This window comes from Mus caroli, chromosome 17 (assembly GCF_900094665.2).
Source record: "Mus caroli chromosome 17, CAROLI_EIJ_v1.1, whole genome shotgun sequence".
Lineage (NCBI taxonomy): Eukaryota > Metazoa > Chordata > Mammalia > Rodentia > Muridae > Mus > Mus caroli.
The window spans coordinates 25,386,651-25,398,955 of record NC_034586.1 but is presented as its reverse complement, the minus strand read 5'-3'; the positions used below and the strand labels follow the sequence as shown (position 1 = coordinate 25,398,955).

The following is a 12,305-nucleotide window of genomic DNA, read 5'->3' as shown; positions in this document are numbered from 1 at the left end:
AGAGAGAGAGAGAGAGAGAGAGAGAGAGAGAGAGAGAGAGAGAGAGAGAGAGAAAGAAGCTGGATATGGTTCTATAGGTCTGCCTTATATGCTATTTGATAGTTTTCCCTCATGGCTTTTAATAGTCTTTGTTCTGTACATTTAGTGTTTCAATTATTATATGCTGAAGGGACTTGCTTTTTGGTCCAGTCTCTTTCATGTTCTGGAAGCTCCTTCTACCTCAACAGGCACCTCCTCCTTTAGGATGGGGAAATTTTCTTCTATGGTTTTGTTGATAACGTTTTCTGTGCTGTTGCCCTGGGTTTTTTCTCCTTCCTCTCTTCCCATTATTCTCAGAATTGGTCTTTTCAATGTGTCCCAGATTTTCTGGATGTTTTTTGCCTATTTTTCCTTTTAAAAGATTTAACATTTTCTTTGACCAAAGTGTCCATTTCTTCTATCATGTCCTCAATGTCTGAGATTCTCTCTTCCATCTCTTTTTCTATTCTTTTCTTTTCTTTTCTTCTTCTTCTTCTTCTTCTTCTTCTTCTTCTTCTTCTTCTTCTTCTTCTTCTTCTTCTTCTTCTTCCTCCTCCTCCTCCTCCTCCTTCTTCTTCTTCTTCTTAAGACAGGGTTTCTCTGTGTAGCTCTGGCTGTCCTGGAACTTACTCTGTAGACCAGACTGGCCTCGAACTCAGAGATCTGCCTGCCTCTGCCTCCCAAGTGCTGGGATTAAAGGTGTGTGCCACCACTGCCGGGCCCTTTCACCTCTTTTGTTCTGTTGGTGAGGTTTACCTCTAGGTTCCTGTTTGAAATCCTAAACCTTTTCATCTCCACATCTCCTTCACTTTGGGTTTTGGTTGGTTGTTGGTTCTAGTTCAGGTCTTGAAGTGTTTTATGCATCTCCTCCCACAGTTTGCATTTTCCTAGATTTCTTTAAGGGATTCATTCACTTCCTCTTTAAGCATCTCTGTCATATCATAGAGGCCATTTTCAAGTCTTTTTCTTGCGTTTCAGCTCCATTGCAATACCCCGAGCCTGCTGTGGTAGGGTTGCTGGGCCCTCGTGGTTACCTTGCCCCAACTGTTACTGTGTTTTCATGTTGATGTCTAAACATCTGAGCTTGGGAAGACTGTGATTCTGGTGCTGATATCCGGTCTCGTCTTTGCTGGGCAGGTGTTTTGTTTCTCGGTTTCAGTCTCCTCTCCAGTTCTTAGGAGGGTGTGTGTTGCCTGGTAGGAAATTCTGGGATCCTGATAGGTGTGGCTACTGTGGGTTCCAGAAAAATAGGTTTCTAGGAGTTAAGCGCTGACACTTAAGAATGGGATAGGCTGGTGAGAATGCTGAAGGGGTCCACAAGAGGGAGGGAAGCAGGGTGTTTCACTAGAATCTGCTTAATCCATTGGGCATGGGGGCAGAGAGCAAGGGGAAGCAGGTGGTCTGCTACAGCATTGAGGATTAGCCTCGGGGATTCTGCTTCTCTGGCTGGAGTGGCCAGATTCATTTTATTTTTAATTTTTATGCATATATGTGCACATGTGTAAGTTCCTCAAAGTCCAGAAGATGACATTGAATCTCCTAAAGAGGCTGAGAGCTGCCTTTGTGAGTTGAGAACTGACCTGGGGTCCTCCGCAAGGACTGTAAGCCCTCTTAACCACAGAGCCATCCCCCGCCCCAGCTGTGGTAGACTTTAGAATGCTTGTAAGGTAGATCATTCAAGGCAGTTTTATCCTTTCAGCTAGGAACCTGGCTACAAAATAACATGAGGTGAATACAGCAGGAGACATCATTTAACCCTCTCCTGTGGGAGTTTAAAACACAGTGGGGGTCTGCTCTGTGAAACCCTCAGGGGTCTCCATCTCTTTTCTCTGTTGTTCTGTCTGTAGAAGCAGGGGTCTGTGATAGTGCAAGTGTCCCTAGCTGGCCCCCTCCCATAAATACCTCTGAGCCATCTGGATGACAAAGAGGAACGACAGGAGTCTGATATTTAATACGGATGGCCACCTTGGTTTCTTCTCTTCTCAGCCCTTTCTTACAAATTGACAGCATCAAGCCAGACACAGTGGTTCCAAGCCTGTGACCCCGGCACTAGAGGTAGAGGCAGAAGGATCAGGATTTCAAAGTCATAATGGATTCATGGCAATCCCAGGCTACATGAGGTATCAAAAGCCAAACAAGATGGCTGAAAGTCCGAGTTCCATTCCTAGGACCCTCATGAAGGTGGAAGAAAGCCTACTACCAAAAGTTGTCATCCAACCTCCACAAACACATTGTGGCATGCTCACATCCACAACCATAACTCTCGCATGCACACAAAATGAATAAAATGTCATTTTAAAACGTTGGTAGCAACCAGGCTACCAACTTCCAAGCTGGGCGGTGGTGCACTCCTTTAATCTGAGCAGAGGCAGGCAGAACTCTGAGTTCGAGGCCAGAATGGCCAGAGTGAGTTCTAGGACAGTAAAGGCTACACAGAGAAACCCTATCTCAAAATACTCCCTTCCTCTGGTCCAAAAATAAACACACACAAAATAAATAGATAGATAGATAGATAGATAGATAGATAGATAGATAGATAGATAAAACCCTTTGGTAGCATAGCCATTAGCTGCAAGTGATACTTGGAAATCTAAACTTTATTCTGGCCAACTGTGCTGCTGTCTGTGGAAGGCGCAATTGCTACACTAAGGAAGGGAAGGTCCTGTCCCACATCACAGACCTCCACATTCAAGGAAAACGGGTCCTAAGCAGAACAAACTCCATATTCTTCATCAAGAGGGCTCCTTGCTGGTGGAATAAGGCAGCTGGGTTCTAGTCCTGGCATAAATATTTGTCTATGGCAGCTATGGTGATGCCGTGGCTAGGGGTGCCCATGTACCCCAGTTCTGAGCATTGAACAGTGAGAAGGTGCTGAAAGTTCTCGGAGATGTATTTGACATCCTGTGGAAGAAAGGAGCGCAGAGGAGAGCTTCCAGGGCACTCCTGATTGGCCTGCTGGTGAAAGGCAAGTTGGCAGTCAGCCTGTGACCACAGAAAGGAAGCTACCGTGGGACCCTGACACCGCGTAGGAGACCTGAAAGACCCAGAGGAAAGAGCCAAGTAGAGGAAAGGCATTGGAGAAAGAAAAGATTATAGACATAGGAAGGAATGTGTAGAGCTACCCTGGGGCGATGAGCCGAGGCTGCCGTCGGCCAGGACTGTGTGCGCAGCCCTGTGGTTTATTGTCTGCATTCGCTCATCCCCAGTGGGGACTGGTTTCCCTGCTTGTCAGCTGACTCACAGTCGAAGCACGGCAGGCTGGTTTTCTTTCTGTGTTGGAGAGGATCGGGTTTTTGTTTTGGAAAATCTGATCTCTTGAGCAAGAGTCTGGCCTGGAAGAATACAGGAAGAAGGGAAGACCCTAGCTTCCCTACAGTATCTGGGATTTCTCTCCTGCTGGGAAAACTGGGGAGGTAGCAGGTTGTGCCCCCTCACACACACACACACACACACACACACACACACACACACCCTGCCAGGTTGGATGCTGGCTACTTGGCTGAGAAGAAAGCTCAAAGCTTCAGCCTTTAGTCAGCCTATCAGAAGCGAGACCGCCGGGCTGGAGAGATGGCTCAGTGGTAAGAGCATTTGCTGCTCACAACTGCCTGTGTTAATTCCAGTTCCTCGGGCTCCAACCGGTGCCCTCTTCTGGCTGCCATGGGCACTGCATGCACCTGGCGCTCCTACATGCAGACAGGCACTCAATCACATAAAATTAAAAAAAAAAAAAAAAAAACAGCCATTGTCTGCTGCTACCAAACAGTTACCCTCGAGGAAAGCCTGCAGCCATGGCACAAGGAGACTCAGGCAGCCCTTAAAACAGGCCGCAAGAAGAGAGCTGAGGTCTCTTGCCAGGAGCTACCAACAGCCAGGTGAGTGAAAGGCCTCAGAGGACAGCCTTCAGCTGGCAGCCGCTCCAGACCTTTACTTTAGGAGGGGCCCTGAGGCAAAGCAGGCAGCTAAGACACCCCTCGCCTCCAGTCTCAGAAACCCAAGACATCTGGGAGTGGAACCAGCATGGAAAGATTGATGGATGGAGGAGATGCGGAAGGTACAGACTGTGGAAATCATTCAGCTATGAAATAATATGAAATAGTGACATTTGCAGAGAAATGGATGAAGCTGGAAATTCTCGAATGAAGTAAATGAAGTAGAATAAACCAGGATCAAAAGGACAAATAGGACCTGCGTTCTCCCACATGTGGGTCCTAGATTTTAATTCCTGTGTGTGTGTGTGTGTGTGTGTGTGTGTGTGTGAGAGAGAGAGAGAGAGAGAGAGAGAGAGCAGGAGGCAAGAGCCAGTGGGAGGGGCCAGGAAGAGGGCGGGGAGAGGAGGAGCAAGAAGCGGCAATGGAATTTGTAAGCCAACATTGGGGTAGTGGTGGGGCACCAGTAAAATGTGTTTTGAGCCTTGCGTTGGTTACAGATGCCTTGAGCCCAGCTCTCTAGACAGAAGCAGGCAGATCTGTGAGTTCCAGGCCAGCCAGGGCTACACAGTAAGACCCAGTCTCAAACAAAACAGAAACAGAAAATCGAAGCTTTAAGGTCTGAAGGAGATAGCTCAGTCCATAAATTCCCTTGCCTTGTGTCTCAGTTGCTGCCATATTGCTATGAGAAGACACCATGGCCAAGTCAACTTATCAAAGAAAGCATTTAACTTCAGAGCTCACAGTTTCAGAGGGTGAGCTGATGACCATCAAAGCAGGAAGCATGGCTGCAGGCAGGCAGGCTGGCAGACATGGCGCTGGAGCTGCAGCCGGGAGCTTACATCTTATCCACAAGCAGCAGTGAGAGAGACAAAGACAGAGAGGGGAGAGAATGGGCCTGGCATGGACTTTTGAAACCTCAAACCCCATCCCACCCCGCCCCTGTGACACATCTAATCCAACAAGGCAATGCCCCCCAATCCTTCCCAAACAGTTCCACCAACCACGGGGGGGGGGGGGGGGGGGCAAACACTCACATATATGAGCCTATCACTCAGTGCGTGCACTTTTGTACGTGTGATGAACTCCATGAAGACCTGAGTTCTATCCCTAGAACCCACATTTTCAAAACAAAACAAAACAAGAACCAAAAATCCAGACATGCTTGTAATGCAAGCATTGTAATACAGAGTGAGTTCCAGGACAGCCAAGGCTAAACAGTGAAACCCTTTGTCTCAAAAAACACACACAAAAAAACAAACAAACAAAAAACAAAAAGAGCCGGACAGTGGTGGCGCACGCCTCTAATCCCAGCACTTGGGAGTCAGAGGCAGGTGGATTTCTGAGTTTGAGGCTAGCCTGGTCTATAGAGTAAGTTCCAGGACAGCCAGGGCTATACAGAGAAACCCTGTCTCAAAAAAACAAACAAACAAACAAACAAAAACCCCAAACAAACAAAACAAAAACAAAAACAAAAAAACAACCACTGGATGGATAGATGATAGATAGATAGATAGTTTTTAAAAACTTTTTTGTTTGTTTTGTTTTGTTTTGTTTTGAGACAGGGTTTTTCTGTGCAGCCCTGGCTGTCCTAGAACTCACTCTGTAGACCAGGCTGGCCTCAAACTCAGAGATCACCTGCCTCTGCCTCCCAAGCACTGGGATTAAAGGCGTGTGCCACCACCTAACTAGACAGATACTTTTTAAAATGTAGTTTTAGGCCAAGTATAATGGCACATTCCTTTATCATAGCACTTGCAAGATAAGCAGATCTCTGGGCATATAAAGCCAGCCTGATCTATATACTGAGCTTCAGGACACTAGAGCTATATAATGAGACCCTGCCTCAAAAAACAAACAAGAAACAAATAAATAAAGCAGTTTTAGGCCAACTGTGATGGTACACATCTTTAATCTCTGCATTCAGGAAGCAGATGCAGGCAAAGTGTGTAGTTTGCATGGAGGTCTGATGCCCTCTTCTGGAATCCTTCTGCACACACTCACACACACACTCACGCATGCACACACACATGCATGCGCACACACTCACCTACACATACACATGCTTACACACACACATTAAATATTGAAAAAAGTGAGAAATAAAATGTAAGGATTAGCCCACAGCCGCCTCCACCATCAGGCAGAAAGTACTTTGGCAGGGTGCCCAGTGGATCTCCGCATGTGGCTCACTTCCTGGAGCTATGTCCGTGGGAGTCCTCACTTGGGCAACGTCTGGGAAGGCAGATGTTTTCCCTGGGTCTGGGCCTCTCAGCATCCTGAACACAAATGGGTGTCTCTGTGCACAAAGCCTAGCAAACGATAGTCAACGTGCAGAGTAAACAGGAGTTGCCCATTTGTATCAAGACAGAAGAGCCCTGAGCTGCTCGGTGCTCCCTGCATGCTCAACCCTTCTGAATCTCCCAAATGTATTTGCTCATTTAACTCTCAAGGCGATTCTGCGAGGTCTTCTAGTAATCTTTTAGAATGTAGAATGATCATTCTTTCTTTCCATTTTGTGCCAGCGCATGTTGCACATGTGTGCCCCAGCAGTTCCCCTTTTGCCCTGTGGGTCCCAGGCATCAGTCAAGGGTTCTGTGGTACATTTCTGCAGAGATGAGATTTTATTTTGACAACCGTGTAACCATGTTACAATTCCTTCTTCCTTTTATATCTTTTGTTTCTTTTTTAAAAAAAAAGATTTATTCATTTTATGTATATGAGTCCACTGTAGCTGTCTTCAGACACAACAGAAGAGGGCATTGGATCCATTAAAAATGGCTGTGAGCTACCATGTGGTTGCTGAGAATCTAACTCAAGACCTCCGGAAGATCAGCCAGTGCTCTTAACGGCTGAGCCATCTCTCCGGCCCTCCCTTTACATCTTTAATTATCATTGTGTGTATATGATGGGGGCACATGAGCCAGAGCAGATGTGTGGAGAAGATCAGAGGGCAACCTTGTGGAGTCGTTTCTCTCCTCCCACATTTATGTATAGTCCAGGGATTGAACTCAGGTCGTCAGGCTTGGCAACAAGCATCTCAACTCTCCAAACCTCCCCGGAAGCCCATTCTTTTTTTTTTTGTTTGTTATTAATTTATTTTATTTATATGAGTACACTGTAGCTGTCTTCAGAAACACCAGATCCCTTTACAGATGGTTGTGAGCCACCATGTGGTTGCTGGGAATTGAACTCTGGACCTCTGGAAGAGCAGTCAGTGCTCTTAACCGCTGAGCCATCTCTCCAGCCCCAAGCCCATTCTTTACTGAAGTGCTCCTACATTCTTTTCTTAGACAGGATTTCCTGTCATTCAAACTGCCTTTGAATTCACTCGACATGGAGCCAACGATGACCTTGATTGAACTCCTCATCCTCCTGCCTCCACACGCCAGAGTACTGGATTTACAAGTGTGTGCCATGGTTTTATATGGCGCAGGGACTGGGAACTAGGATTTCACAGGTGCAAGGCAAATGCTGTAGCCAATGAGTGAGGACCCCAGCTCCTCTCCAGTTGTCTAGTTACTAACTGTTCACAAGGTCACATGGTGTTTTCTAATAGTTCTGTTGTCTGTGTGAGGTCTGACCCCTTCTACAAAGCGGTGGTGGGGTTGGGGTGGCGGCTGTCAGTTATTAAAGTCCGGCACCCAGGGAAAGACAGACCAACGGAGACATAGCCCTCCATCTCAGCAAGGTGGAAGTTAGGGAACGCCAGGGCGTATCAATTCATTGTGAGTTTTTCTTTGCCCTGATTGGTGCTTGTTTCTTTGGGCAGTTGGGCAAACTGGAGTTTGGATTGTGAACACTTAGGTAAGAAGACTTCCCTGACCGTTGACAAAACCTGCCCCCCACGGGAGAATGGGAACCCTCTCTCCCTTCCCTAGTCTATGGCCCACCCAGAGGAGCATGCTGGGATTGTCACTACGGGGCTTCTGAAGCCAGGCATAGAAAAGATGGGGTAAACCCATCTTTCTCGGCTTGCTGTTAGCCTATGGAGAATGTCAGATGTATTCCTCTATGACTCGCCATCATACTCCTTTGAAACAGGTTCTCTTACTGAACCCAAAACTCTGTTTTGCCTAGGCCAGTAAATTCCAGGCTCTGCCTGTCTCCATCCCCCCAAGCCCCCTCCCCCAATGACCTGGATTACAGAAACACAGGCCACTGCAGGGGGTTTACAATGGACCCTGAACCCAGGTCCTCTGCAAAGCCCTTTAACCCACAAGGAATCATCCAGGCCTCCTCCCCATCCCCACCCCTGTCCAATATCTTTGGTCAGCTAAAGATGCCAAATCCCCTTTACCTTCCACTCTGCTTCCAAGGGGGATGGGGACAAGGCAGAGAGCCTGGTACTGGCTGCAGTAGACAGGAACTGAATCCCTGTGGGGTTGCTTGTCTCCACAGGAGGCACTGGCATGAAGCATCACAGCTGGTGTGGGTTGACAGCCAGGATGGGCACAGTGTTGTCAGGGGTCTTCTCCATCATGGCTACCCACATGCACCTCATCTTTGAAAGGAAACATCTTGGGAACGGCAACTGCACGGAGAACTTCCAGGCTCAGGGCCTCAACATACTGAGGTACTTCTTCATCTGCTGGAGCTTCCAAATCATCCTCTTCACGTCCATCATCACCATGATAGCCAGCTGCTTCCTCCTGTACTCTGTGTACGCCCAGATATACGAGGGCCTCATGAGCTACGTCATCTGGATCATCATCTATGAGTCCACCAGCCTGACCGTCCAGACCCTCACCGATGAGTTCAGTGTGGCCCTGGTCAGAGCCATGCGATGGTTCGGCTGGGTGTCCCGTGCCTCCCTACACTGCTTCTGGCTATATTTTGTCGTCACACACGCCCAGATCATCTACCAGAGCAAAAAACAGGGCAACATACTCACTTACCATAGACGTATCTCTTTGGGAAGCGGAGACCGTCCACGGCGGAAATCAAAGATTATACACTTTGTCCAGCACCACAGTGAATAATGGTGGCCATTTTCCATCCCTGGAGATTCTCAGGGTAGTCCTAGTCCTCCACAATGCATCTCTCCTTTTGGGGGAAGGATTGCTTTGGGTATGCTATATCCTCTTTAGCCTCAACCCCTAGCTATGTCTTCTGTTATAGATCTGACAAGTGAAACAATAAAAAGAAAAAAAAAGAAAACATTCTTTAGTTTCTCTCTTGAGTTTCACCACCAAGACACATAGGTAGTTTGTCAAGAAATGGCGGCCAAAGGGGCTAGAGAGATAACTCTGTAGTGAAGAGTTATCCAGTTATCTTGCTGCCTGGGTTTGGTTCCCAGCACCTACACAGAAACTTACAACTGTCTCTAACTCCGGTTCTAGGGGTTCCAGTGCCCTCTTGTGGACTACACAGGCACTACACACATACAGTGCACACACATAGATACAGGCATCCAGTCACTGTTTTAAGTCACTGTTCTATTGCTGTGAAGAGACATCATGACCAAAGCAAGGCTTACAAAAAAAAAAAAAATTGCATTTACTTGGAAGGTTTGCTTACTAAACTTGTAGAGGTTTAATCCACTATCATCAGAGCAGGGAGGACTGATGCACCCAGAGTACTGGACATAGAGCTGGGAGCTTTACCTCCTAATCCAAAGGCAGCAGGGAGAGAGAGACGCTGGGCTTGGCATGGCCAACCCCCAGAGACACATTTCCTCCAACAAAGCCACGCCTCCTAATCCTTCTAATTCCTTCAAACAGTTCCATTTCCTTGTGACCAAACATCCAAATATATGAGCCTATGGGGGCCATTCTTACTCCACCACCACACACATATACAAGGAAAATAAATTTTTTAAAAAAGTGGGGCTGGAGATATGGCTCAGCAGTTAAGAGCAATGACTGCTCTTCCAGAGGTCCTGAGTTCAATTCCCAGCAACCACATGGTGGCCCACAACCATCTGTAATGAGATCTAACACCCTCTTCTGGTGTGTCTGGAGACAGCTATAGTGTACAGTGTACTTACATATAGTAATAAATAAATCTTTTAAAAAAAATAAAGTGTCCACCCAAGGTTGTGGCCTTTAATCCCAGCACACAATAGGCAGAGGCAGGCAGATCCCCGAATTCAAACCAGCCTGGTCTACAGAGCGAGTTCCAGGACAGCCAGGGCTACACAGAGAATCCATTGCTTGAAAAACAAGAAACAAGAAGTGTCAAAGGTACTTACCTAATCAAAGGGAGTCGGTTACACTTGTTGCTATGCTATACACTGCGAATCATAGTTCAGTGGCTAAAGGAACTTGCTGTGAAGCCCGAGGGCCTGAGTCCAGTCCTACATGGTGCAATGAGAGAAGAGACTCCCATAAATTTGTCCTCTGACTTTCTGCCCCCAACAGATACATGAACGCATGCACACCCACTCTCATAAAAAGGTAAATAAAGAATGGCTAGAGAGGTGATTGATGGCTCAGAGTTTGATTCCCAGCACCAGCACCCACCCCAGGCGCCTCCCGACTGCCCACCTCTCCAGCTCCAGTAGGGTCTAGCATTCCTGCAGTCATTGCAAACCTGCATGCCTATATACATGCACAGACGCACACATACACAGCGATAAAAATAATAACTTTTGTTTGGAGACAGGGTCTCATCATGCAGCCTTGGCTGGCTTGGAAATAAACCACTACATAGACCAGTTTGTCCTAAATTCACAGAGATTCCCCTGCCTCTGCCTTAAATGCTGAGATAAAAAGGAGTGGACCAAATTTTTTTTTTTTAAAAGAAGGAAACACAAAGCTAAGCCAGGGGTGACCAGCTATCTTTGGAGACGTTATCAAGGTCGAGTGTATAGGCAGCAAAAGAATTTACCAGATTCAAGGACAGAGACAGAGAATGTATTGAATTTATGGCTATAAAAGGCACAACAGACATGTTCACAGAGAGGGGATTGCTCTGCTGGGAAGAGAGGTAGGCTTTTTTTTGATGGCTGTTTCTGGGTGGACAGGCTGGGTGAGGTACCTACCTGCATGAATCTGCCCACGTTTTTTTGCTTTGCAGAGATATAGATTTTACAATGTGACTCCCTTCTTTTTGGACTGGCTACGTGTGCCTGATGTCATGAGTCACTACAGTCAGACCATAGATCTTCTGGGCCTGTTTTCTTAAGGTAGGCAATTCCCCACAGTAGTGTCCCGGCACCTCTTGGTTTTTTGCTTTTTGTTTGTTTGTTTGTTTTCAGGCACGGTTTCTCTACCTAGCCCTGGCTGTCCTGGAACTCACTCTGTAGACCAGGTTGGCCTCAAACTCAGACATCCATCAGCCTCTGCCTTTTGGGATTAAAGGCGTGAGCCACCACTGCCCAGTGTCCTAGTGCCTCCTAAAAGTCCCAACCATCCTCTACACCATCACAATGATAAATAAAGTTAGCATGAATTTCAGAAGGCACAAGCGTGCAGACACAATACAGTCCATATGTATTGTCTTAGTCAGGGTTTGTATTGCTGCAATGAAACGCCATGATCAAAGCAGCCTGGGGAGGAAAGGGTTTGTTTGGCTTCCACTTCCACATCACTATTCATCATCAAAAGAAGTCAGGACAGGAACTCAAATAGAGCAGGAACCTAGAAGCTGAAGCTGATGCAGAAGCCACTGAGGGGTGCTGCTTGTTCCAGCCTGCTTTCTTATAGAACCCAGGACCACCAGCCCAGGGATGGCACCACCTACACTGGGCTGGGTCCTCCCCCCCACAATAACTAATTAAGAAAATGCCCTGCAGGTTTGCCTACAGTGCAATCTTACAGAGGCATTTTCTCAACTGAGGCTCCCTCCTCTCCGGTGACCCTAGCTTGTGTCAAGTTCACATAAAACTAGCCAGTACATACAAGCTGTAGAACTGGCTGGAAATTTGGGGGTGGGAGTGAGGCAGTACTAAGGATTGAACTCAAAGCTTCATACACGCTAGGCAAGTCTTATTTCACTGGGTATGTTCGCAGTAAAAATTTCATCTTCATGGTGTCGAATCTTCTGAGCCATGAGATGGGATCTTCTCTGCAAGTCTTAGTTTTCAATTACATCAGGTCGTTTGTGCCTTTTATCAGCATGTGTGTGTGTGAGTGTATGTGTGTGTGTACATGCATGTGCACATATGTACACGCGTGTGCATGTGTAGTGTGTGTGAGTTTGTGTGTGCATCTGTGTGTTTATGTGTGTGTGCATATGTGCGTATGTGCATGTGTGTGTGCCTGTGCATTTGTGAGTGTGTGTGTGCATGGATGTGCGTGCATATACGTGTGCATGTATGTGTTAGAAGCTGAATGAAGACTGAGGAGCCCTCTCTTGAGATTGGTTAATTCTCTGGGCTACCATGGGTCAAACCTAGGAAAAGCACACACGTTGTAC

The 12,305-nt window shown here is 47.0% G+C and overlaps 1 protein-coding gene across 1 annotated transcript in view; it reads left to right on the top strand.

Annotated features, from left to right (window-relative positions):
- The window catches only part of Tmem217 (transmembrane protein 217), a 28,368-nt gene extending 19,275 nt beyond the window's left edge, over window positions 1-9,093 (top strand). The window contains exon 3 of the mRNA XM_021149913.1: window positions 8,346-9,093. Within this exon, the coding sequence (XP_021005572.1) occupies window positions 8,357-8,926 (570 nt within the window). The 5' untranslated portion in view covers window positions 8,346-8,356 and the 3' untranslated portion in view covers window positions 8,927-9,093. The remainder of the gene's footprint in view (window positions 1-8,345) is intronic.
- The last annotated feature ends 3,212 nt before the right edge of the window (window positions 9,094-12,305 follow it).